Source organism: Ochotona curzoniae, unplaced genomic scaffold, assembly GCF_017591425.1.
Source record: "Ochotona curzoniae isolate NIBS_2020 unplaced genomic scaffold, NIBS_Ocur_1.0 contig_4612, whole genome shotgun sequence".
Classification (NCBI taxonomy): Eukaryota; Metazoa; Chordata; class Mammalia; order Lagomorpha; family Ochotonidae; genus Ochotona; species Ochotona curzoniae.
In genome coordinates this window covers 16,077,896-16,103,528 of record NW_024466343.1, presented here as the reverse complement: position 1 = coordinate 16,103,528, position 25,633 = coordinate 16,077,896, and the positions used below count along the sequence as shown (strand labels likewise).

At 42.3% G+C, this 25,633-nt stretch overlaps 1 protein-coding gene across 2 annotated transcripts in view; it reads right to left on the bottom strand.

Annotated features, from left to right (window-relative positions):
* Positions 1 to 8,039: 8,039 nt before the first annotated feature.
* HS2ST1 (heparan sulfate 2-O-sulfotransferase 1) overlaps positions 8,040 to 25,633 on the bottom strand; it is a 158,622-nt gene continuing 141,028 nt past the window's right edge. Inside the window, exons 5-7 of one of the 2 annotated variants that reach the window (XM_040987393.1) lie at positions 14,401 to 14,498; positions 12,532 to 12,689; positions 8,040 to 11,659 (exon numbers count right to left, since the gene is read on the bottom strand). In XM_040987393.1, the coding sequence (XP_040843327.1) occupies positions 11,430 to 11,659; positions 12,532 to 12,689; positions 14,401 to 14,498 (486 nt within the window). In that variant the 3' untranslated portion in view covers positions 8,040 to 11,429. The remainder of the gene's footprint in view (positions 11,660 to 12,531; positions 12,690 to 14,400; positions 14,499 to 25,633) is intronic. The other variant, XM_040987394.1, reaches the window with a different exon arrangement.

The following is a 25,633-nucleotide window of genomic DNA, read 5'->3' as shown; positions in this document are numbered from 1 at the left end:
ACCATCCTCCCCTTGCCAGCTGTGCTAGTTCCAGCTACAAAATGAGGGCAATGCTGTCTACCTTCCCTGTTGGACTCCAATGAGAGGCAGAATGTGGAAGCGCTGCTTTAAGTTATAGATTTCTGGACAACTCTAAAGGATGAGATAGCATCACTGCAGAGACCAAGGCTCACCAGAGCACAACACCAGGTGCACAGTGTGGCTAAAAAATGATCAAATGAAAAGAAAAAAAATATCATAAAAATAGCTAGTGACTCCATGCTAGAGTGTTTGGACTTTGTCATGGATAAAAACAAACAACAACACAGTCATCAAATTATAACATGTGAAACTTGTATTCCAGTCCTGAGTGGGTGGCAAGGATCTACTTGGTTTGTGATCCAATTTATTACTCAAATCCATTTTACCATAGAATGCTCCAGTGCTTGATGTGGAAACAACTGCGGCTTGTGATAAGAGGAATGGCCAGGCTGTTTCCACTTTGCTTTTGGCAGTCCTCAGGCCTCTGGTACAAACAGCCTTAAAAAATGAAGTTTGGTTCCCAGAGAGACCAATCTAATCTCATCTTGTCCTCTCAGAAGATCCCTATCAAACGGGCACAGACTGTCTGACTTCAGGCCACAGTAGGAAAGGGCAGCTAAATCCATCTGGATTTGCAGCAGTATTTAAGTGATCAAAAAGGGAGCCATTAGCAGGAGAAACAGGAGGAAACTGGCCAACTTCATAAACATTGTTCTGACTGTTCTTGTCTAAGGTGCTACTTAGAGTGCTCTCCTTCAGTCCACAAGAAACAAGGCCACAGGGAGGGGTAAGCTAGAAAGAGAGAGCCAAAGCAGAGTTTGAAGTCCATGGCCTCCTTTAAAGACGTACATGAATGAATCAACATCCTGTACTTTCACTGTTTATGAGCCTGCCAGTCTGATCAGATTACATGCTATGGCAAGAGGCCTAATTACTAATCCTCTTGAGGATTTTAAATTCACTTTTAAAGGGCCGGGGGAGGTGGGGCAGGGGGTTGGGATGGTCCTGGGGGAGGAATGTCTCTGGTTACTCTTGGTTGAACAGAATGCCACTTATGCTACTTAGTTCTGGCCAGCCATTTTCACAAAACCTGCCTGGTGGGCTCAGCTATGTCAGGTAGTTTCCAGAGTTTTCCAATGCTGACTGTCTGAGATGTCTCCGGTGGTGTTTTTTTTTTTTTTTTTTAACCAGTCAATTTGGCTGGGGTGCATTATCAAGAATCAATAAAATGGATACAAATAAAGTGCTACAGCCACAAATACTTGAAATACATCTCTAGGGCTGTGACATGAAATACCCAGATTTGGGTTAAATTGGCTCACATGTGTGAAAGCAAACCATAGTTCAGAAGTCAGTCACTTGGGGACTACAAGTCTATTCTTTGCCAGATTGTAGCACTTAATGAGTTGCAGGTTAAAGCTTTCACTTGGTACTTTAAGAAGGCACTCCTCTTTTTCCTTTTTAATCACAAATGAAGTTTAACTGGCAGTCTCTTTGATGTCAAACTTCCACTAAGAGACTGAGTGATTTAAGTTGGAAAAAGGAAGTCAGAGAGAAAGAGACAAAGCAGAAAGATACAAAAGTGACCTGAAAATTAGAACCCCAGGATAATCACTCTTGAATCCTGCCCCTCGGGGATAGAAACTCTTCCACAGTTTTATAGTTCAAAATATTCATTATCATCTTTCCTGCTTCGTGGAGCACATTATTAAACAACAAGGCCTAGAAAGGCCTGTTAGTATAACTTAGCAACAAGACCTAGCCTGAGGCAGTTACTATCCTTACTGCGCATCCTGTTGCTTTTTGCCATCTCTGATAGACAGGCTGACAGTTCTGGAAATCTAGCTGTAAAACCTTAAAATGAAATGATCTGCCTGCATTTACTCTATTTCTTTGTAAAGCTCTCAATGCTGGTGATGTGCCACAGTTCCAGAAACAACTTTAATTTTTTAAGCTTCAGGGCCCAGTGTGGTGGTGTAGTGAGTTAAGCTGCCCCTGAGATGCAGATATTCCATGTTAAGTGCTGGTTCATGTCCCGGTTACTTCTCTTCCAATCCAGCTCCTTGCTAATACACATGGAAAAGCAGTGGGAGATAGCTCCAGTATATGAGCACCTGCCATCTTTCTCAGGTGAGAGATGAGGATGGAATTTTTGGCTCCTGGCTTTGGTCAGGTCCAACCATGACCCTTGCAACCATCTGGAAAATAAACCAGTAGGTGGAAGATCTCTGTCATTCTGCCTTTCAAATAAAAAAATCTTTTAAAGCTTTTCTTCTTTCAAGTTTCTGCTTTACAGAAGTCACAAAGATAAGGCAATGGTTCATGTTGAATGGTTGTTCACTAGAAGCTTATCATCAAACTGCACTGTAGGGAAGTCGCTGGGGGGACTCTTTACTAACCGCTAATTCAGCTGACAAAATCTGAATGAGAAAATGAGGCAAGGGAATCATCTGCTAGGAAACAATGACGACTCTGTGACCCCAAGTTTCTTGGTCTTTGTTTCAGAAAATAACCAGTATTGAGTAACAGGGACAAAGGCAGGGAATGGTGGGAACTGTACAGACCCAATGTGTCACCTACCTAAGTCACTGCCTCCACTCTCCCGTAACTGACCACACCCCACCAGTCTCCAAATGTTAGAGTTTCTGGCCCTCAGATGGATCGGTTTCACCCAACACTATCATGCTTTCTGACAGTTGCATCATTTGCTCACAGATTCTGGGCTTCTTCCAGCCTAGGAGGCCACACTTCACACTGTTGCAATATGGGTCAGAAACACAAATGTGGCCATGCCCTTCTCTAGTTACAGCTGTCCCCACTTACATGTTAAGCTGCTTAGCTTGGGGTCCTTTGAGACACTGGAAAATCTCTCTGGGAAAAATAGAGCACAATCCACCTCTGGTGGCATACACCCTTAGATTCCTCTGCTATAGTGAAGGGGTAAAGCCATAAACATGTAGAGTGATGGCTTGTGGCTTGGGCCTTCAGTTATCAAACTGGCTGCTCATTGATTCTAAAGACTGATTTAGGATGAGTTTTGAGAACACATCCAGTTTTTAAGACTAGGACTAGGTGGGGCCTGGCGTGATAGCCTAGTGGTTAAAGTCCTCACCTTGAACACGCCAGGATCCGATATGGGCGCTGGTTCTAATTCTGGCAGCCCAGCTTCCCATCCAGCTCCCTGCTTGTAGCCTAGGAAAGCAGTTGAGGTCGACCCAAATCTTTGGGACCCTGCACCCATGTGGGAGACCCAGAAGAAGTTCCTGGCTCTTGGCTTCGGATTGGCTCAGCTCCAGCTGTTGCAGCTGCTTGGGGAGTGAACCATCAGATGGAAGATCTTTCTCTCTCTCCTCCTCTCTATATATCTACCTTTCCAATAAAAATAAAGATAAAGATTTTTTTAAAAAGACTAGGACTAGGTTTCCACTTTCTTTTTCTTTTCTTTTTTTTTTTTTTTTTTTTTAAGATTTGTTATTTATCTTTATTGGAAAGGCAGATATACAGAGAAAAGGAGAGAAGATCTTCTGTCTGATGATTCACTCCCCAAGCAGCCACAACAACCAGAGCTGAGCCCATAGAAGCCAGGAGCCCAGAGCCTCTTCCTGGTTTCCCATGCAGGTGCAGGGCCCCAAGGCGTTGGGATGTCCTTGACTGCTTTCCCAGGCCACAAGCAGGGAGCTGGATAGGAAGCAGGGCTGCTGGGATTAGAACGAGCATTTATATCGGATCCTGGTGGTGCAAGGCAAAGACTTTAATCGCTAGGCTACAGCACTTGGCCCTTTTGCTTTATTTCTTACACTTTAACATGACATTGGATTTGTAAAGCAATAAAAATGTGATCTCAGTGTCAACAATGCCTATTATAGTAAATTTATAACCTTTGGGGGGTTAGCATGTTGGCTAAACAGGCTAATCCTCCACTGGCCAGTGCTGGTATCCCATATGGGTACACACTTGTGTCCTGGCTGATTCACTTTCTCCCCGGATCTCTGCTTGTGGCTTAGGAAAGTAGCAGAGGATGGTTCAAAGCGTTGGGATCTTGCACAATGTGGGAGAACAGAGGAGGCTGATGGCTTCAAATAGGTACAGCTCCAAGCTATTTGTGACCATTTGGGGGAGTGAACTTGTGGGCAGAGGATCTCTTTGTTCTCCTTCTATCTACAAATCTCCCTTTCAAATAAAAATAAATGTGTTTAAGTAAATAGCAAAAAAGGGTAACTTCTGGACCCAGTTAGGTGTCTAGAGAAGCATGTCACAGAGGACTTATGGAACCAACTAGTGGGTGCTGGATGTGTAGATTTTGATTCCTGGGGTAGGCTGATGCTTGTATTTCAGGGTTAAATGAAATGAAGTTAAGGTCATTACATTTAAAAACCCCAGAGGACTAAAAAAATATATTGTTGCCTAGCTGAAGGCAGAGTGAGAGCAAAAGAGACTGTCCATCTGCTGGTTTGCTCTATGAATGCTTAAAACATAAAGGGCTGGATCAGGCCGAAGCCAAAAGCCAGGAACTCCACCTGTCTTCCACATGGGTGGCAGGGTCCCAAGCATTGGGGCCATCATCTGTGCTGCCTCCCAAAACTCACTAGCAGGTAGCTGAAATGGGAAGTGGGGAAGCCAGGACTTGAGGCAGGCACTTCATAGAGGATGTGGGCATCCCAAGGCACGACTTCACAGCTGCCCCTCAGTGAAGCCTTAAACATTAACCTTACTATCCCCAAACCTACTGTATGCTGAATAGATACTTGAAACTGTCAATATTCTTATTTAATCCCATTCTATAGCAAACCACAAAGCAAACAGTGACTTTATAAGATCTTTCCTTGCTTTTCAGCTGTAAGATGCCACACTGTGTTCTTTGCTAAAAAAGGTGCAATAAGTGTAGTGAAGAAAAGGTAAGAAACGGGGCAAGAGGAGTCTTTCAGAGAACAAAACAGGTGGCAAGTTTTTGGAATTTGTATTTTTGCACTTGCTATTATACAGAGAAAACTCAGAAAGTTCAATTTCTGCTTAGAAAATAGTTAGGATAGTAAGAACACTGTAAAACATGCAGGTTGAGGCAACAATCACTGCAGACTACATATATTTTCCTGGTATCCTGAAAAGCTGCAATTCAAAGATGATCGACTAAAAGTAAGCATTTTATTTTCTTATAGAGTGAGTACCAATCACTTCACCCTGAACATCCCAAGTTCCTTAAGGGCACAAGTACAGCATGGACACAGCCATGTCTGTAACAAGCAATCCTACCTTCTTGGAACAATCAGCATCCCCCTTTTTGTCAAAAAACATTTACACATAGAAGGAGCAGCATGTGTCAGAACCAGGAGCATCATGCTACAGGTTCAGATGTGGAGCAGCATTAAGGTAATAGGCTGATGTTTCCAAAAAATCAGTGCCTTCCAAAAGCCAGTCATACAAACCTTTCTTGAAGTGATACACCTAGCGTTCTGCAGAATGAGAGGGAGGCCAGCTTCCTAACAACATCCCACCACAGCAGGTCAAAGTGATGCTTATGAGCTCGCCCCAGGCCAGCAGTTTGCATCTGTCACATCCAACCTATGCAACAATCCTGTTAGCTCCATTTCCAAGCACCACACTGCTGAAGGCAGCTGGTCAGACTCACAGACTCAAGCTTCCCGTTCTGCCTCTGTGGCTACAGACAAAATTTCATTTAAAAAATTCATCACTGAGCTGGTATTTTATTCAAATCAATATGACATAATATGAAGAGTCAATCACGCATTGCCGAGAACAATGAACCAGTGCCTGAGAATTCAGTTTTCTCCTCTCAGGGCAAGAGAATCCAATCATTAGAAATGTGTTTTCTCAAAGAAACATTATACACATGTCCAAATTGCAAAGTTACTGAGATTAACTCCCTCCCCTCCCAAGTTCTCCTTTTATTCTGATAGTCCTTTTCCTATTTTATTTCTAATTACTTCTAAGCATATACCCTAAGATACCTTGTTAATTTTCTACAAGTGGTGACATACCAAGCCACAGCAATAGAGGCAAGTCACCGAGGAGAAGGTCTTGACACAAACAAATCTGAAATCCTTACAAACCATCGCGCACCTTGCCAGTGGCAGCAGCACTTGCACGCGAGGCTGATGGCACTGAACACCGAGTCAGTCTGGATAAAGCTAAAGAAAATATTAAAAACAGGACATCATACCATTTCCCCCCTTCCCGCTGAGTGTTTATTTTACAGCTTTTCCATCAGGTAGTCAACTGAAGCACTTCAGCACCAGAAAGCTGGCAGAATGTTAAGGGAAAGGAGTGATTATCTTGCCAACAGATGTGACAAAATGGTTTCAAGTTGGAAACAGCAACTGCATAAATGAATCAAGTGGAACAGGCAGAGAGGAGGGAGGATAGAAATGGAAGGAAATCAGAGGAAGTAGGGCGCATCTTCCCTCAGGATGAGGGGATGCATTATTTAGTTGTCTATGCATATATACGCCATAAAGTCAACATGCACACCTCGTGCTTCCCAATTCACTTCACCACTGCTTTACAGATGCTCCCAAGCCATATTCTCGAGAGAAAGCTACAATGGTCTAAACAGTAACAAAGGAGACTGCAGCAGTGTCTCCATTACAGTTTAATCTGTAAAGTTTTTTTTAAAGGATTTTATTTATTTAATTTGAAAGGAACAGTTGGGGAGGAGAGACTTTCCCTCCATTAGTCACAACTGCAGGAGTGCAGGGGCCCAAGCATGTGGGCCATCCTCTGTTGCTTTCCTAGGACCTTAGCAGGGAGCTGGATCAGAAATGGAGCACCCATAGAGGGTGCCAGCACTGCAGACAGAGGCTTAGCTTACCATGCAACAGTGCCAGCCTCCAATAAGGTGTTTTAAAGTGCTCATCACCATCTGGGCCCACTTACTGTAAAGATCCCAACGCTGCATGAACTTAAATTGTAGGCTAAATCTAATTAAACAGTCACTTATTCTAATCTCTCAAGTCTCCACTGCAGAAAATCTGCAAGTGATGATCCTGGGCTGCTTTTCCCTCACAAGGCTGCCTAACCAGCAGTCTCATATGGCAACACTGTGTTAGGTAAATGGAAGCAAACAGCTCACAGCAACAGCCCCACTCCTCTCCCAGTAAAATATAGTACTTCTTTTTAAGGCTGATTTTATTTTTTTGAAAGGCAGGGGTACAGAGGAGAAAGAAGCCTCCCAGGTGCTGGTTCATTCCCTAAAAGATAACAATGACCTTGACCAGGAGCTCAGAACTACCTCCATGTCTCCCAGCTGGCTGACAGGACCCCAACTCCTGCACAATCTTCTGCTGCTTCCCCAGGTGCGTTAGCAAGAATCTGGATTGGAAGTGGAGGAGCTGATACTCAAACCAGTGCTCTGAAATGGAATGCAGGTATCATGTTGTGTCAAGTGGCTGGTGGCTTAAACGGCCGCCTCCTAATGGGTAGTACTCATCGAGACATCAAACTGTCAAATCCTCAGAAGTATCAAACACCTGGTGATAGCACCACACACGGTTCATAAGAAAGGACCCAAGGACCCTAGGTGGCTTTAAGAATGACCGACAGGGAAATTCTGGCAGATGATTTGCACAGATGTTCTCTGTTTAGAACTGGAATATAAAATTAAAATATCAGCTTTGGGAACCAGTTTAGTTCAATTCTCTAATGCATTTAAAAGTTTATTTTATTTAAAAAAGTGAGAATAACAGGCTGTTTTCTTTCTACCTATGCAAATACAATGAGAAAATCATCTGTGATATCAAAATACTATTTGTAAATCACGGATGGCACTAACAACTTCAGGAACTTCCAACAGGACATATGTTTAGAAAGAGCAGGAGTAGGCTTCCAATTAGAGGCATCAACTTAATTTTAAGAACAGAAAAATGCTTCAAAATGTAAAAGTAATTTTAAGTTCTCTGGCTTTCAATAGTCGATATCCCATCATCAGGAGTTCAAAAAACACCTGGCATGTTCAAAGCTGCACAAATGCAAATGGATGACAGCAAAGTAATTCCCATGCAATATTCAAGTGTTGCTATCAGATATATTTAAGTGATACTTTACAGATTAAAGCTGGGTGAAAATCAAAATATATCGTCCCCATTACATTTTAAAACAGTCACAATAATTTATCAACAGTTGCCTTTTCACAGCAATTAGAAAACAGGAGTTGATACAAGTTGAACAAAAAGGAACTCTCCTCTTTTAGGAAATAAACACAGATATCGATATAGATATATACACATACACACATAACATTAAAATTCAAAGTGGTTAATTTACTTTTGTATTATAAAAAAAATATCTCCCTATGATCAAAATACTGAAAAAGTGCCAAGGCTGAAAAAAGAAAACCACGTTTGCCACTTTAAAAAAATACATTATTATCTCTGTGGTTCTACATAGTTTATTGATTACAAAGTTAGGTATTACAAGGACTCACACTCCTAGAACTGTACTGGACCAGATGGAATTCAATCCACTCTCCTCTCAGTTTCCAGAAAGGACACTCCTATCCAACCCTTTAAGATGATCAAATAAATGCCCCGGTTCTGAACTGTTGAACTGGAGAAATAAACAGGCCCACTTGGAAACAGTGTAAGTGATAAAAGCTTGTGACTCTGCGGGAGAATAAATCAGGAAGTTATTCTTTGGATATGTCAGGAGCTTGTGGAAGTATATAAACTCTTTTAGGTCACTTGAAGATGGATACAAACATGATTTCTGCATAAATAATGATTTCTCTAGTGCAGGAGTTGGGAGCCCACATCCCTATCCAGTGTATTGTCTGTTTTTGCAAATAAAGTTTTATTGGAACATGGCCAAACTCGGCTGTTAAGATATTGTTCATAGCTGCTTTTGTGCAATAGGGGCAGTTGATTTATGACAGAGAGCACAAGGCCTGTGCAGCCAAGAATCTCTACACACACAGAAAGCTCGCTGAGCCTGCTTCAGTGCTCCAGGAGCTGCTCTAGGTATCTAAAAACAGTTAATGCACCTCACCAGATCTTAGCGTGTACTCAGAGAACCTGCAGTTTGTTCCATTAGCGCATAAACACCAAATAGTTTGTTTTCAGCAAATACCTGTAGAAGTTAATTTAGAAACATTAAAGAAAGGGAAAACAAAAACCAGAAAAGTATATATGCCTGGCCATATTATCTTTATAAAAAAATTGACACAGGGTGGGCATTGCCATCTGCTGGTTCACTCCCTAAACACCCATAATGAGCTGGGCTGGGTCAGTGTTGGGAAGTTGAGCCAGAACTCACCCGGGGAGCATCTGGGCTGTCAGCACGGTCTAGTGGGGGCTGCGTGAGCAAGAAGCTGCTGTCAGCAAGAGCCAGGATACAGCACAGGGACACCCTGTGTGGGACACAGGTGTCCCCTGTGGCATCTCAGTCACACTCCTGGCTCAGGTTCTTAACATTTCCATATTCCTGGGGGAGAAGGATGCTAAAATGACTCTGTCATTCCAGTGGATCCGTAATATTTTCTGTAAGTAGTGCGTCCTCCCTCTCGCTCATACAATTAATAACCTTTAAAGCAATGTGTCTCAAAGACTTACAGTGTGGGGAAGCCTTTAGAAACAATTGCTTAAGCTAAACATATTAAAGATTGTTCTTTTAGAAAAGTGTTCTTAAAATTCTCTCTTTTACTTTAAGAAGGAGAAGAACGCGCAGGAAACTTTAACCCCTGGAAAATACACCTTAAAAAGCACAGGTATAAAACAGCTGTCATTTCTGAATGATAATAGAAAACAAAAACAGAAAAAAAAATCAGTAAACTCTGCCGAGTGAGACTTTCCTGTCCCAGATCAGCCAGTGGGCCACTGACGACAGGGAACTTGGCAGCTGCTTGGGAACCAGGAGTTCACAGGGCTTTCACAGCTCAACAGCTGTTGAAAATGGAAGGTGAAACACTGAGAAGACACTCATTAAGCACAACTTTGTCAAATTAACTTATTTTTTCCAACCCCAAATGGACTTTCCTTTGCTAAAGAAAAGTTTGACACCACGTGTTACAGATGTCTCTACAACAGCACCTTATATCTCTCACTGCTTTGCAGTTCCAAAGTGCTTCACGTGCCCTCTCATCCAGCCTCACAACAGCCCTGTGAGGTAGGTACAGCAGGTTTTATCAGCCTCATTTCAAGATGAGGAAGTTGAGGCAACGAGAGGTTAAGGGACTTGCCCAGGGTCACACAGCTGGTAAGTGGCAGAGCAGAGACTGGAAGTCAAGTGTTTCGACTTCTTATCCGGGACTCCTTCCACTACAACTACTACCTCCAGAGATGAGTAATGTATTGTGTATCAAAATCGAAAAGTGATTGAAGTTCATTTCACTGATGTCTTAACATTAAATTTAAATGAGAAATACAAGGACAGTAAGTCTGATGGTTTTAGTTGACATAATAAAACAGGTGCAAAATCACTTTTGTCTGATTACTTGTAACCTTTTGGTCCAAATACATAAAATATGCACTATTTACAGCATTTTCCTCTTTTTTTTTGTCCATAAATGCAATGCTTTAAAACACATTATAAAGCACCTTATTAAAAATAGTCTACAGGTAAAAGTACAGAAGTAGGAAAACCCGCCCCACACCACAGCTCACCAATGGAGTCCTAAGAGGAGGCCTTGATAGCTCAGTTTACAGCTTTACAAATAACCCATGAAGAAACAAACAGTACACTGCCTTTTTTGATATTAATGTGTTTAAGTTTTAGCTAAAACTTCAGATAATGCCGATGTTCTTTGAGGTTTATTCCCAATAATAAATATTGGGAAGACGGAAATAAGCAATACTGCCTTGACTCTTATCTTCTTATAACATTATTCATGGTTTGAGCTGTTATTTAATACTAATGATTATTTAAAAAAATTAAAACCACCTACATAAACATGAGTAAATCCAACTATAAGCAGAAACACTTCTTAGCAAACATGATCCCACATTCCAACAGTTTCAAGAGACATGATTCGCAGCAACAAAGCACACACTGCCCAACAGTTATTAACACTATTCAGTAGAGGTGTCTAACCCCAACTGCCAGCGCAGGCCTTAGTGTCAAACGGATCAACCTTCATTCATGGGTAGTTGAAAAAATGCTTTGCCAAAACCCAGAATATCAGACCCTTTTCTGAAATTGTATTCAGCCTTTGGACTAGATCTGCTTGTATTTATTTTAGGTGATAACACGGTTTGTTTCTCACCAAAATTCATCCAGAAAAAGGAAAAATGCTTGAAACATAAATCTTCTACCATACAGACACTACCTCCTTGGTATTATTACCCCTTCCAAACTCAGCTCAACACAAACTGCCAGGATCAGCAATCTCTGGCTGCAGAGCCAAGAGTGAAGGTGAAATCAGGGTCAGAGTTCTATTCAAGGATCTAAGTCACTCTTCGGATTCAGTTTGACTTGGGGTAAATCTTTTCATAAAAAAAGTTTTGTGCGAGGACGTAGAGGTCTCCATCTTTTTCCCGAACGGCATGGGCTCTGATGAACTGGAACTGCTCCAGTGCAAACTCGTAGAACTCATTCTCCATCTTCCAAATGTCAGACTGCTGTAGTTTGGCAATAGTTTGTTTAGTGGGGAGTTTCTTCTCTGTGGTTTTCCTAAGGTGAGATTTCTTTCCTACTTACAAAGGGAAAAAAAAAAGAAAGATAAATAACTTTTAGGAGAACACACCAAAGATCAACGTCTCTTTATTTGAAGAGATGGCTTAAGTTCACACTGAAATAAAGATAACGTAATTATTTTATTAACATAGTTCAGAAAAAACGTGGAGCCCATTTCATAGCAGAACTTTCATTAGACAACAATGAAATGTCAAATACTAAAAGGCCATTGCCACATATACCCTCTTAGCAAGTGCTTGGTGCACCAGTTTATTTTTAAAAATGATACACAGGCCTGGTGCAGTAGCCTCATGGCTAAAGTCCTTGCCTTGCATGCTCTGGGATCCCATATGGACACTGGTTCTAATTCTTGCAGCCCCAGTTCCCATACGGCTCCCTGCTTGTGCCTGGGAAAGCAGTCAAGGACATCCCAAGGCCTTGGGACCGTGCACCCACATGGGAGACCCAGAGAAGGCTCCTGCCACCTGGTTTCAGATTGGTACAGTTCCAGCCGTTGTGATCGCTTGGGGAGTAATCAGCGGATGAAGATCTTCCTCTCTGTCTCGCCTCTCCTCTATATATTTGACTTTCCAATACAAGTAAAAATAAATCTGAAAAAAATCGATACACTGTCTATAGTTTTTAATTCTAATTTCTCATAACCTGCTTTTTCTATAACCATGTCATGTGACCTGAGCGTCAGCACCTGAGGAAAAAGACATGCGAGGAACTAAAACAGGCTTATTCTGGAGCAAGAATCTGACAACTAGGAACAGTTTTTTCATTATACACACTTTCCATAAACTTTTTGAAGATGCTTTGCATTTTTTTAAGCTGTAAGAAACAAGAGGATTATGAGCAGCTTTGAAGAAAAGTATGTTGTTTCTGTACCTGTACGATAGAGTTCTGTAGCACCCCTGAAAAACCGGGGTAAAGCTGCCTCCAACAACATGATGAAGTCTTCCAGCTCTTCAGTGACTCCCACCAGGAAATACTCATTGACTAGGTTATACTTGGCTTGATCCATAGCCCACCTGCTTCCCACATTCCTGAAACCAAAGAAGAGGAATTAGAAACTGGGTTGTGAAACCTGCTAAGTATTTCTGATGCCTCTCACACTGACTATAACGGGCAAAGTAGATAAACACATGTACATTCAAAGGCTTCATGCTCTTTATTAATGTCTTTTGTGGAAAGACACCTGTTTTTAATTTCCTTTGCTTCCATCTCCAGTTTCTACTGAACTATGTGGCATGTAATTCAAATTTGACTAAACCATGCTTAACATGAACAAAGTTTAGGTTGAGGGCAGTTTTTAGAACTTAAATATAACATATATCCCCTCCCATCTGATGTGGTATGAATGCACTTAATTTTGCTAGTCTAAAACAGGTTCATTTTAAGAGCTCTCCAGGCAAGGTCTACACAATTTTACTGTTTTTATTAACTTGGATTAGGACTTTAGCGAGCTTACCATTTTCTGAAATTTCTAAGGAACAGAAAACAGATAGTAAACAGCTCTAAGAATATTTTATTTTTATTTTTGTTTACATGGACAGATAATGCTGTTAACAAAAATTGGGTCCTAAATAAACTGTATTTCCAGGTTCCTTTCGGCAGGAAACATCCTTTGATTAACCTCAATTCGTGTTCTGTCTTTAACCAGCAGTGTGTTCTTCAGTGGGTGGGATTTCCCTTTCTGTTTTCTCAGCTGTTAAAAGAAGGGCAGGAGTGAAGAGGAAGAAAAGCAGCTCATTTCCAAGGCCCCTTCCTGTTTCCTGACTATGGAATATCTAAAATCTCCACATTGCTCTACAGAGCAACACTCTATACTTGAAAAGCCTGGAGAACTTTTTCTACAAAGGTCCAAGATCAGATACTTCATGCTGTAGGTCACAATCACTCAGCTCTGGTGCTGCCGTGCAAACAGTCACAGACAGTATTAAATCAATATATGTGGTTGTGCTTTGATAAAACATTATTTTTTAAAACAGATGATGGGACACATCGGATGTACAGGCCATAGTCTGCCAATCCTTGTTCTACGCAAATGTTTCACAATTGAGAAGACATTCTTTCTATGTTCCCAATTCTTCTTGAGCTCTTACAATGTTCTCAAGCAACAGGACCTTAAACTTCACAGTAATTTAATAATATAGCTCAAGTAATGAAGAACCTCTTTGCATTTCTCATTATGGTTTCCAGGAATATATTAACACTGAATGTGCTGTTGTCTTCTACTTTTCCTATTAAAATGACTGAATGCAGCCAATAAAAACACACAATTACTTTTAGGAACTGAAAACTCAGCATATTCTCAGGAAGAAAATTCTATATTGAAAATAAAAGTTTCTATCTTCCACCTTATGATTATTAGCAAACTAAACTGTAAGCATAACCTTGGATTCCCTTAAAGTCAAAATCATTGTAACAGTAAAACCAAATGAATAATTTACCCACTAAGCCTTTTCTTGATTCATCACGAATGACTCAAACAAAATACAATTTATAAAATGACCCCTGGTCTATAATTCAGAACTGTGCTGGCAAGCACTGTCAGGATATTACAAATGAGAAATCTTTTTAATGCATTCCAAGATAACCACAGAACTAGGCATTACTTAATGGTATGTTGCTTTCTGCCTGGTCCTTCACTGATTTCCCTGCACCCAGCCCTTGACTACACATTCACACTTGTGAAATACAGAGTACACTGATAACAAGGAAAACGGGAAATTCAAGCTAACTTTATCTCCCTACCAGCATTCTGAGCTGTGGCCACAGAAGAAGGGGATTTGAAGCCAGAGCTTCTCTGGAGCGCAGTCGGAGCCGCCCTCGGCTACACACTCATCAAAGGTCTGGAACAAAGGCAGAGCAGCACACATGAGACAACAAACCGAGCCTCGCAGTCCCACCATCTCAATACGCTGTGTTATTAAGTACATGCACAAGAGTAGATAAGACGATAATTAATCAAAGGTTACCAAGAAGAGGGACAATGTGAATTTTTCTTACAACTTTGTTTTATGGCAATGTTTAGAAGAATTCTTTCATTATATAAATGTTAAGTCTCGCAAATAATTAAATACGTCCTGGTTCATGTTGGGTTTGTGTAACTCTGTCTCCCAAATAAAGAAACAAATCAATTTTTAAAAACAGAGAGAAAGGCTTTATAATCTGATTCCGAAGTACTAGCACAGCCTTACTTTTGTGTGCCTTCCATTTTTTTTCTTAAAAGATTTATGTTTATTGGAAAAGCAGATCAGATTTATGGAGAGAAGCAGAGATAAAGATCTTCCATTCACCAGTTTCTCCCCAAATGGCCACAACAGACTGGGATGAGCCAACTGAAAGCCAGGAACCAGGAGCTTCTTCTGTGGCTCCCACATGGGCACAGAGTCCAAATGACTTGTGCCATCTTCTACCACTTTTATATCCCACAAGCAGGGAGCTGGATGGGAAATGGAGTAACCAGGACATGAACTGACACCCATACGGGATCCCAGCACTTGCAAGGTGAGGATTTAGCCAATGAACTATTGTGTCAGGTCCTGTGTGCACCTGTTTTGTAATTGCTCAAACATGTCATGAGCATCCCCAAATTGGTATACCTTTGCTGACTACATTTTCTTCAACTGAAATTGCCTTCCCTCGACCAATGTAGTTTACACAAGGCCTACTTTCTAGAGTCACTACTCTGACTTAAAGTCACTCTTATAGTTGGCTTTGAGAACCTGGGTATGCATATCTACACATGTATTGTTATTTATTCAATATGTTCTTTGTGGTTTTGAAAATGTGTGCTGTTTTGTGTTTCAAAGGGGATCATGTAGAAGGCATTACAGCCTTCGCACAACACGCACAGGTCTGTACAAACTGCCTGCACGAGTAATATCCGTAAAGGGTTCCTGGAAAGACTGTTTACTTAAGGATTCATAGTATTAAAGATGCATCTTTAGAAGCTCAAGACAGAATGGTAAAATGTTTTCATAGACATATTTTGACAGTTGATTACATCCTTCCCAAGTTCTGTGTCTGTGTTTGTGGGTGGGGGTGTGTGCATACCAAAATTTTTTTTAACTTTTTCCATTTTTTATTATAATTTTGACAATCTTTACATAGTTAATGAGGGTAAAAGGTTCAAAGGCTACAGGAAAATGGGTAAGACTATTATTTCCATCTTGTTTCCTTCATGTATCTGAGGTAAAGGGGGATATTAGGGGAGAAGTCCCACCCAGTTTCCCACCCACCCCAGATCCCAGATGTGGGGGGCATGCTCCGAGATTCTTGCTCAAGTGGTTTGATAGTTCACCAGTTATGAATTGCTGCCATCCTTGGCACTCTAAGCATGATAAGGTCATTGAGGAATCCACTGATATAGTCCATCTTAGAGTCTCTGTTTGCCAAATTTTTCACTGCCAACATGTAGCTGAGGTGGTTGATTGACTTGTTCTGTCTTCTGACTTTTCATGGTTAGGGTTCTGAGTCCAGCAGTTCAATTGCGGAGATCCCCAAAGAAACTCCGAGGTGTTCCCAGACCAAATTCTTGTATGTACTAGCAAGCACAGGGTCGGGCACAATCCATCACCCCGAATAGCTGGTCACTGCAATCGCTGGGTTGGTTCTATTTTCAGCCCCGACTTCCATTGGAACCAATGGGTGCTGCAGTTCAGCCTGGTTCTGCCCAGCACATACTTGGCGCTCACATTAACCAGTGGGAGCTGTAGCCTAGTCAAAGTGACCCACAATAACCCCCAACAAGCCCGCCCCCTATCCTGGTTTGCCAGTATATGTAGCAGACTAGTCCAGTCTGTCCCACATCCCATTTGACTCTCGAACATGTCAATAGATATTAAACTTTAGTTCCATCTAACCAGCTCCACTATCCAGTCCTCACGGATGTTGTTGGGTGCCTCTCTGTCTAGCCACCCCAGCCCCTTGCCTAGTTTTCATGACCTCCCATTGGAGTGGTAACCCAAGAGGGAGGAGCCCACTATTTCCCTCCCAGGCTTCTCCCACTCCCAGATTATGCACTCCCCAGGTGGTTCCGTGGTTTGACTTGACAGAATTAGCCCCCAGTGCCAGCTTCAGCCAGCTGATGCTGCAGGTAAGCCCAAACAATCCTCACCCACTCTAATTTTGTTTGTACCAGTAGTAATAATCAGCCCAGCCTGGCTTTTCCCTGATCCAGACCACATGAGGCACACAGGTGTTGTAGCCCTGCTTAGTTTGGTCTGCCCCCATCCCAGTTCACACTCTCCAGCGGGAGTAGCTGTCCAGCAGGGGAGTACCCTCATAGTCCCTCTGCCCCCTCCCTTCCTGGTTCTCACATGTGCTGGCTGGGCACTGCAGTCACATCCGATACAGGTAAACTCACCTTGGCAATCTGTATTGTGTACTAGTTTTTGTTGTGACCGAATCTGGCTTGACCCACACTCTGTTCCGGTGCTCAGATTTGCCAGCAGATGACATGAACTGACTCAGCCTGGTCTGTCCCAGACCCATGCCAAATGTATGCCAGTGGGAAACTTTCCATGGCCTGTTCTGGGCTGTTTCCTATCATGCTTCTTGTGCTTACCTGCCAGGTCTGTGTCCTGCCAGAGGAGTTGCCCAGGCTCCTCCATCAGAATCCCTCCCAATGCCAGATTTTGCGCATGCCAGGGGGTCTATGAGCCAGCCCTACTCAGTTCACCTCCTGTCCTAGCAGGAACAGTGGCTTTTCCTGACTGGCCTTCAACCCAATCTGGTTCTTGCTGTTGGATGTTTCAGCCCAGCCATGGCTCGTCCATACCCACATATGGCTCACACATGGCTCAGAAGGGGCTGAAACATAGCCGAGGCGTCCCACATCTACCTTGGTCCTCCAGAGCACCAGATGGTGTTGGAGTCTAACCCGGCTTGGTGCATCCAGTTTCAGTCCACACTTGTGCCAAGGGAAACTACAACCGTATCCTATCAGAACGCAGCCCCCATTCCAGCCCACATGCCCCTTGGTGGGAACTTCAACCCAGTTAGGGTGCCCCTTAGCTCCCCAACTGGGCCTGTTCCCAGCACTAGATCACACACATGCCAGTGGTTGTTCTGACTCAGCTTGGCTCAGCCCCTCACCTGTCCCAGCCTCTGCCTTAGACACTGTGGCTTAGTGTCCCTGACTCACGCAGACCAGTAGGTGCAAGAGCCTAGCTGGCATGACCTGTGCTCCATCCTGGTTTCTAGTTTTGCTTGTGGGCTAAGGATTGCTCAGTCCTGCCCAGTACACCCCATTACATTACCAATTCACACACTGGCCAGCTGTTGGAGCTACTTTTCCCAGCTTATCCGACCCCCAGATCTGGACCACATGTTCACCAGTGAGAGCTATGACTCGCCAGGGGTGTTTCCCAAGTTCCTCCACTTGATCCACTCCCAGACCCAGTTCTCATACATGCCATTGGGTTTTAGGCCAGTGTCTGGCATAGTCTGGCCTTCCATTTGGCCTTTGTATGAGCTGGTGAACGTTGCAGCCTGGCCCGCCCACACCCTATTCAGGATGCACATTCAGGTGCTGCTGTCTTGACCAGTCCAGACTGTTGTGGGTTCCTTTACCTGTGATTGATGGCAGTCTCCTTGGTCACAACTAACTTAGTCCATCACCACCCCAACTCTTGAGCTAACCAGTGGGGCTAAAATTTCCACAGGGATTGGCCCACACATCCCCCACAGAATCTACCCCCGGATATGGTTCTCTCGAGTGCTAGTTAATGTCTTGGCCCTGCCTAATGTGACCCTTCTCCTGATCCATCATCACGTCAGGTAATAGGATATGATCCTGCTAGACAAGCTCTGAGTCTTAGCTTTTGCATGGACTGGTGTTTGGTGGTCAGCATTGTTCAGCGATTACAAGTTCTTCAAAGGAAAAGTTACTGTCATTGGAAATCTTTAGGATTGATTCACATCCCAGAAGCACAATGGGTTCAACGTGGAGCTACCTAAGCAGCGAATCAAAGAACCAAAACCCTAGAGCTCGCGGCCGGGTGGCCTGCAGGCAGAGACTGGTGCCAAATGGTATACTGGCCGTGGGGACAGCTTACCATGTGCACGCGGTGGCTGGAGTCATGGATCTGAGATGGAGATGGCCCGGCCCAGCACCCACCAGCAGCCAGCAGGCTGCTAGAAGTTTCAACCCCCAGGCCCAAGGTCGCGCCCCTCCCCAATTCCATCCACAGCTCAATGAGGGCGGCAGGTGGGCCCCGGGCTTGCCCAGCCCCCAGACTTCCCCTCTCGGTGGGTGTACTCACCCCGAAGGGAGTAGCCCCTGGAGCCCAGGCAGGCCAGGGGACAGCTCACCACGTGCACATGGTGGCTGGAGTCAGGGATCCTAGCTGCATGCCAAAAATTTTTTTAAGTGAAAAAAAAAAAGTAGGCCAACACTCATGATTAAATACAATATTTCTGAATTTCTGAAGATGGACTGACTTAGATTTGCTACACAAAGACATCTTCTAAAGCAGTGGTTTAACCAGTTATGCCAACTTGGCTCATTAAAAAAACAATAACAAAACAACTACACATATCTATCTTTCTACCATGCTAAAAATAAACCTTTGGCCCTTACTGATGACAGAATGGAAGGTTTCTGACTACCCATCATATCCAATTTCTCACAGGTCCTAACTCACAGTATGCTTTTCTGGAGATAATTAACTTTGTTTCTTACTCCTCTATCTGAACAGAATATAAGACCGGCAAGGCATAGGGTATGGAAGGGCTTTGAGTTGAGCTCACAGTCTCGACTACCACCACATGTGTGCATGAGTTCTCTGAGATTAGATGACATGAAAAATTTTTGATGAGTTTGCTTGAATGCAGAAAAGCAGGATATTAAGAGAGAGGCTGAAATATTGAAAGTATCCGCAGAATGATTATGCAGATAATTTTGGTAATTAAAATGCACATTCATAGAGTTAAAACTAATTAAAAATGAATAAGCATGAAAGATGAGTACTTTTTAAAATATCTGTTTATCTATTATTTGAAAGAGAGTTAGAGAGAGGACCCTATATTGATTTGTTTACTGGTTTACTCTTTAACAGCTAGGGCTGTGCCAAACTGACACCAGAACCAGGAACTCCATCTGGTCTCCCATTGGGGTGGCAGAACTCATGTACTTGAGCCATCATCCTGTTTTCCACGCATATTGGTAGGCAGCTATATCAGACGCAGAGTAGCCAGGACTCCAGATGGGACATGGGTATCCCAAGTGGTGGCTTAATGCTCTGTGCCGCAACTCCTGCCACTAGGATGTGTTTTCAACCCTGAATCTCTATGTACCTAGCTTCTAGTTTGTGTGCTCTTGAGGCACTTCAGTGCTGCAACCAAGAAAACCTGTAGATGATCTTCAAACCTCATTTTGGCCAGCGGGTTAAACCTTCTAACCCACTTTGGCTGACTGAGTTCCCTCTAGAACCCACACCTCCCTCCTCCCACACTCAAAGAGTTTTAGTCTTCCTTGCAGTTGTTATGGCCACATGATGAAGAGCATTCAAGTGGACTTGAAGTAGCAGCTGGTGTTGGTAACTTCTGGATCACTTGATTAGAAGGAAACTGATTTCCTGCCATTTTCTTCTCAGAGGCTAGAAGGCAGATAAAGCAGCAACCCAAATTCAACTAAGCAAGTAAGAACAGCCTCCTGAGGAATGGCAGAGCAAAAACAGGGAAGGGACCTAGAACCCTAAGTAACAGTGTGGAGCAAAGCTGCCCAAAGAGCTTGCATCTTTCATGCCTAGTCTTCTAAGCAAGAGAAATCATTTTACTTGATTATTTGGGTTTAATTTAGCAGCTAAAATATGTCTACCTGTAGTCGGCATTGTGGCAGAACAGGTAAATCTGCCACTTGAGACAACGTCATTCCATAAGAGTGCCAGTTCTTGTCCTGGCTGCTTCACTTCCAGTCCAGCTCCCTGCTAATGACTGGGGAGAAGCAGCAAAACATGGTATTGGTGTTTGGGCCCCCATCTTCATTTGGGAGACTCCCATGAATCTCCTGGCTCCTGGCTTTGGATTGGTCATTGCTGCCATCTGGAAAGTGAACTAGCAGGTAGAAAATCTCTCTGGCTTTCAAAGCAAACAAACAAAAAAGTGCCTACTGCAATTCACCTACCACATGCTTCATTAGATAGTATGACAGTGGAAAAACAGTTTGGGTTTTGTGTCCTTTATGGGTCCTTCTTATCATTTAGGGGAGGTATTTCTCCCCAACAATCAAAAGAACTCAAGGATAGCCAGTCGCAAAGAGGAGAAACTGCAGGGTATTCAAAACCTGTTTAAATATGCATGAATGTTCCAGGTCTTAGCATAACAAAAATTATCTCACTAATATTAAAATATTTGATGAATAAAATAAACCAACCATCTGCTAGTGAAAGATATTAAATCAGGACAAGGCAATACCACCTTTACTGATATTACGGCACTGATTCAATTCACTGAGATCTTTTTTTTTTTTTTTTAAATTCACTGAGATCTTAATCAAGATGATCTGACACACAGCCTCCATCAGCACTTGGGCTTCACTATTCAAATCATATCCCCAGCTACCAACATGTTCCTGCTCACCTGCTAACTTCCAGTAGCCAGCTCATTAACACATGGTCAAACTTCAGAAATAGGATTTTCTATAAATAAATCTGTTTATCTTAATAACTTTAAGTCCTTAAAACAAAAAACAAAGCAAGTTGGGCCCGGCGTGGTGGTGCAGTGGTTAAGGTCCTCGCCTTGCACGCCCGGGATCCCACATGGGCGCCGGTTCTATCCCAGCAGCCCTGCTTCCCTTCCAGCTCCCTGCCTGTGGCCCGGGAAAGCAGTTGAGGATGGCCCAAAGCTTTGGGACCCTGCACCCGCGTGGGAGACCTGGAAGAGGCTCCTGGCTTTGGATCGGCATAGCATCAGCCGTTGGGCTCACTTGGGGAGTGAATCATCGGACGGAATATCTTCCTCTCTGTTTCTCCTCTCTGTATATCTGACTTTCCAATGAAAAAAATAATAAAAATAAATCTTTAAAAAAAAACAAAGCAAGTACATATGATAAACAAAAGCATTCCAACCTCCTTCCCTTTCCCATAAAACCCAGTTTCTTTTTATAACACTAGAGAAAAACTCTGAAGATCAGCTTTTTCACTTAAAAACCACCAATACTTAAAAAGAGAAATTCTTTCAACTGGATACAAATGGTTCAAAAACTATGAAATAGGGATGGACATCTTGGCACAGCAGGTTAAGCCACTGAACAAGACACTTATGTCCCACTACAACTGGGAAAACAGTGGATGATGGCTCAGGTATTTGGGTCTTTGCCAGACGGAGTTCCAGGTATTTGGCTTTGGCGTTTGAGCAGTGAACCATCAGATGCAAGACAGATGTTCTCCTCTCTCTCTTTGCCTTCCACATATATAAAAATATTATATATATATAAAGACTTATTTGGAAAACATTTTAAAGTGAAAAAATGTAAGAACCTGTTCCCTCTGATATAAGGCAATCTTCATGCAAAATACAATATCAACAATCTTTTCAACACCATTTGTGCTACATCTCAGGGGTTTAGATACTTTTGCTTTTATCTTCATTCATCCAAAATTTGCTTTTCTTATTAATTTCCTCACTGACTCATAGGTCACACAGTAGCATCATTTGCGTCAAGGTTTTTGATTGTTTCATTTCTCAGCAACACACTGATCATTCAGTGGCATGTTATTTAACATCATGACACTGTAAAATTTCTATTTTTCTTCCTGTTGCTGATTTTGTTTTATGGCTTTTCATTGAAGGGGATGTACAGTGATGGCATAATAGAGACTATAAGACGCAAATGTGAACGTGCCATGCAGTAAGAATATTTACTTCCAATTAAAGATAGATTCCCAAGGAAACTGTTAAATATACATATCTTGGCAATGTCAGGATACATTCAAATAGCAGAATGATGGACTTATGACTGTTTATAAAGGATTATACTATTGTAAACAAAATAGGGGAAATCAGTGGGGAGGGTGAGGATTCGGGGAGGCAGAAAGGGAAATCCCAGAGCCTATGGAAAACTACACCATAAAATAATAAAATAAATGCATTTAATAAAAATTTCTTTATAGGGCCCGGCGCGGTGGCGCAAGTGGTTAAAGGTTCTCGCCTTGCACGCCCGGGATCCCACATGGGCGCCGGTTCTAATCCCGGCAGCCCCGCTTCCCTTCCAGCTCCCTGCCTGTGGCCTGGGAAAGCAGTCGAGGACGGCCCAAAGCTTTGGGACCCTGCACCCACGTGGGAGACCCGGAAGAGGCTCCTGGCTTCAGATCGGCATAGCATTGGCCGTTGGGCTCACTTGGGGAGTGAATCATCGGACAGAAGATCTTCCTCTCTGTCTCTCCTCTCTGTATATCCGCCTTTCCAATAAAAATAAAATAAGTATTTAAAAAAATTTCTTTATAACAGTTACATTACGTGTGATATTTCACTTTTAAAATTGAAGGTTAAAAGAGTTAAATGCAATTTAATGCTTGAAGCTGACAACAATTACACTCAGATCTTTTCCTATAAATGGTCTTACTTCATATTTTGTATAGGAAACTGCGACCAAGACTGAGTCAGACACAGATAAAACCTGAGTTACAAGTGAAGGCTCTAACTGCTTCCATCTTTAAGCAGGTATTTCCTTCTCCTATCTCTGAATAAAGTTCTCATTCCCTTCTGAGACTTTCCACTTCCAATGTTTTTCCTTTTTTTGTATCATTCAACCTCTTGCTCTCTTCAAATATATGGATGTATTTCCAGCAGTCTGTTATCTTAAAGAAATGCTTCCTGATTAGCTGTTGTTTTCCTTTCAAACTCAAAGGTCTCTCTCAAGAGTAGTCTTTCCTCTTAGTTTCAACTTCTTCATTTCTCTGTCATTCCTAAGCCCTTTGGATGCCACATAATGCACTGGCACATCTAAGGGTCATCTTCAGTCCTCACGCCTCTTGTCTGAGATCGGACACGCTAGGTTTGTCTTGTGAACGAACCTTTGCTCTCAGCCTCCCAGACCCGCTCTTCTTGCTATTGAAATGCTGCCATTCACCATGTTTGCAGTCTACTCTGAATCGCTAATTACTAATTACTAATCTCAACATTTCAACTTAGACCGTCCTTATGTTGCTTTTCAAAATGTATAATTTGTGGTTGTCTTAACCCTTACATGACATTTGGCAGTGTTTGAAGTTATTTTTGTTTTTTCTAACCTACGTTGGCAGGATGATACCAGGTAGAGATTAGAAATGCTGGCAAGCATTCAACAACTTACAGGCAGCTCCCCAGGACAAAGGATTATCTGGCCCCAAACAATAATTGCTGAAGCTGAGAAATCCTGTGGTGGTCAGTGATAAAGGCTAAGCATTAAAAAAAAGAAACAACAACAACAACAACAACACGCCTATCTCCTACCATAAGCTTTGCTTTTTTTCAAGATTTATTTATTTTTATCAGAAAGGCAGAGTTATAGAGAAAAGGAAAGACAGAAAGGCAGGTCTTCCATCCACTGGTTTACTCTAAGCTGATCTGAAGCCCGGAGCCAGGAGCTAGGAGGTCCAACAAGCGAAAGTTCAAAGATCTTTGACTGAATCTACACAGCTATCCAACTGTGGCTGTGCTTCCCAGGTACTGCAGAGGTTAAGTTAAGCTAAGTTAGAGAATATGGAAAACAAAGTATCTGATATCTCTAAAATTAAACACATCTTTTGCTTCCCAAAAATCAGCCAAAAGGCTTTCTAAGTGTATACATATCAGAAACAAGTTTGAAATGACTATTTGATGGTGTAACTAGGAACGAGTTTATATTATCAGATTACTGGAATTTAAAACATAATGGTTGTCATGAATGCTGCACTGAATATTGTGTAATATATTTCAAAGCATCACTTGAGGTGCAAATGATATATAACTTCATGGAAATTAAGCTATCTTGATTTTGGGAATAAGTGCCCCACAAGATATTTTCAATATAACATGGTTACCCTTTAATCCCCATTATCTTCCAATTCCCTTCCATTTTTAGGAATGGCTTTTACTAACTTTCCAGAGCAGAATTTAATGAAAACTCTTGCAGTTAAATATATTAAGAAATTATCTGCAATAAAAGATCACTTAGCTCATTATAAATGCAAATGCTATCAACATTTATATCATGAGAAAAAAAGCCAAATTATCAAAAATGTCTAACCATTATGTTTTGCAACTAAACTGTCCATCATAAAGCAGTAATTTTTCACATTAATGAAGCATTTATTCAAAGTGGTTCCATGTGCTTAAGATGTAAGACAATACAGGCTGATATTAGTACTACTACAGCTAAGTGGACAGATGTTTCCATAAGTACTTTACAATGATATTCAACAACAAAACCAACGCGAGCCCTACCCAGGCATGGGGAAGACTGGTTAAAGCTGCAGGATGGCATCATGAACCTCAAAGTTTCAAAATCAAAGAGGGATGATGTTATGGTATCTGCCTGGATTTTTCCACATTAAATATGCAATTTCAGAACATCTTTCACATAAAAGCATGGTGGAGGATTTCTTTCCTCCTTTTAAGAGGATAGATGAAGGATTAGGTCTATGGACTCTGGAATTAGAAGGCTGGGGTTAAATCCCAATTCTGGGCCCACCTTGAATGTACCAGTACCCCATACAGGCACTGGTTCTAATCCCGGCAGCCCCGCTTCCCATCCAGCTTCCTGCTTGTGGCCTGGGAAAGCAGTCGAGGACGGCCCAATGCTTTGGGATCCTACACCCGTGTGGGAGACCTGGAGGAGGTTCCTGGCTCCAGATCGACACAGCACCGGCCATTACGCCCACTTGGTGAGTGAATCATCAGATGGAAGATCTTCCTCTCTATCTCTCCTCCTCTCTATCTGACTTTGTAATAAAAATGAATAAATCTTAAAAAAAAATCCCAACTCTACCATTTACTTAGTTGTATGACACTGGGCAAG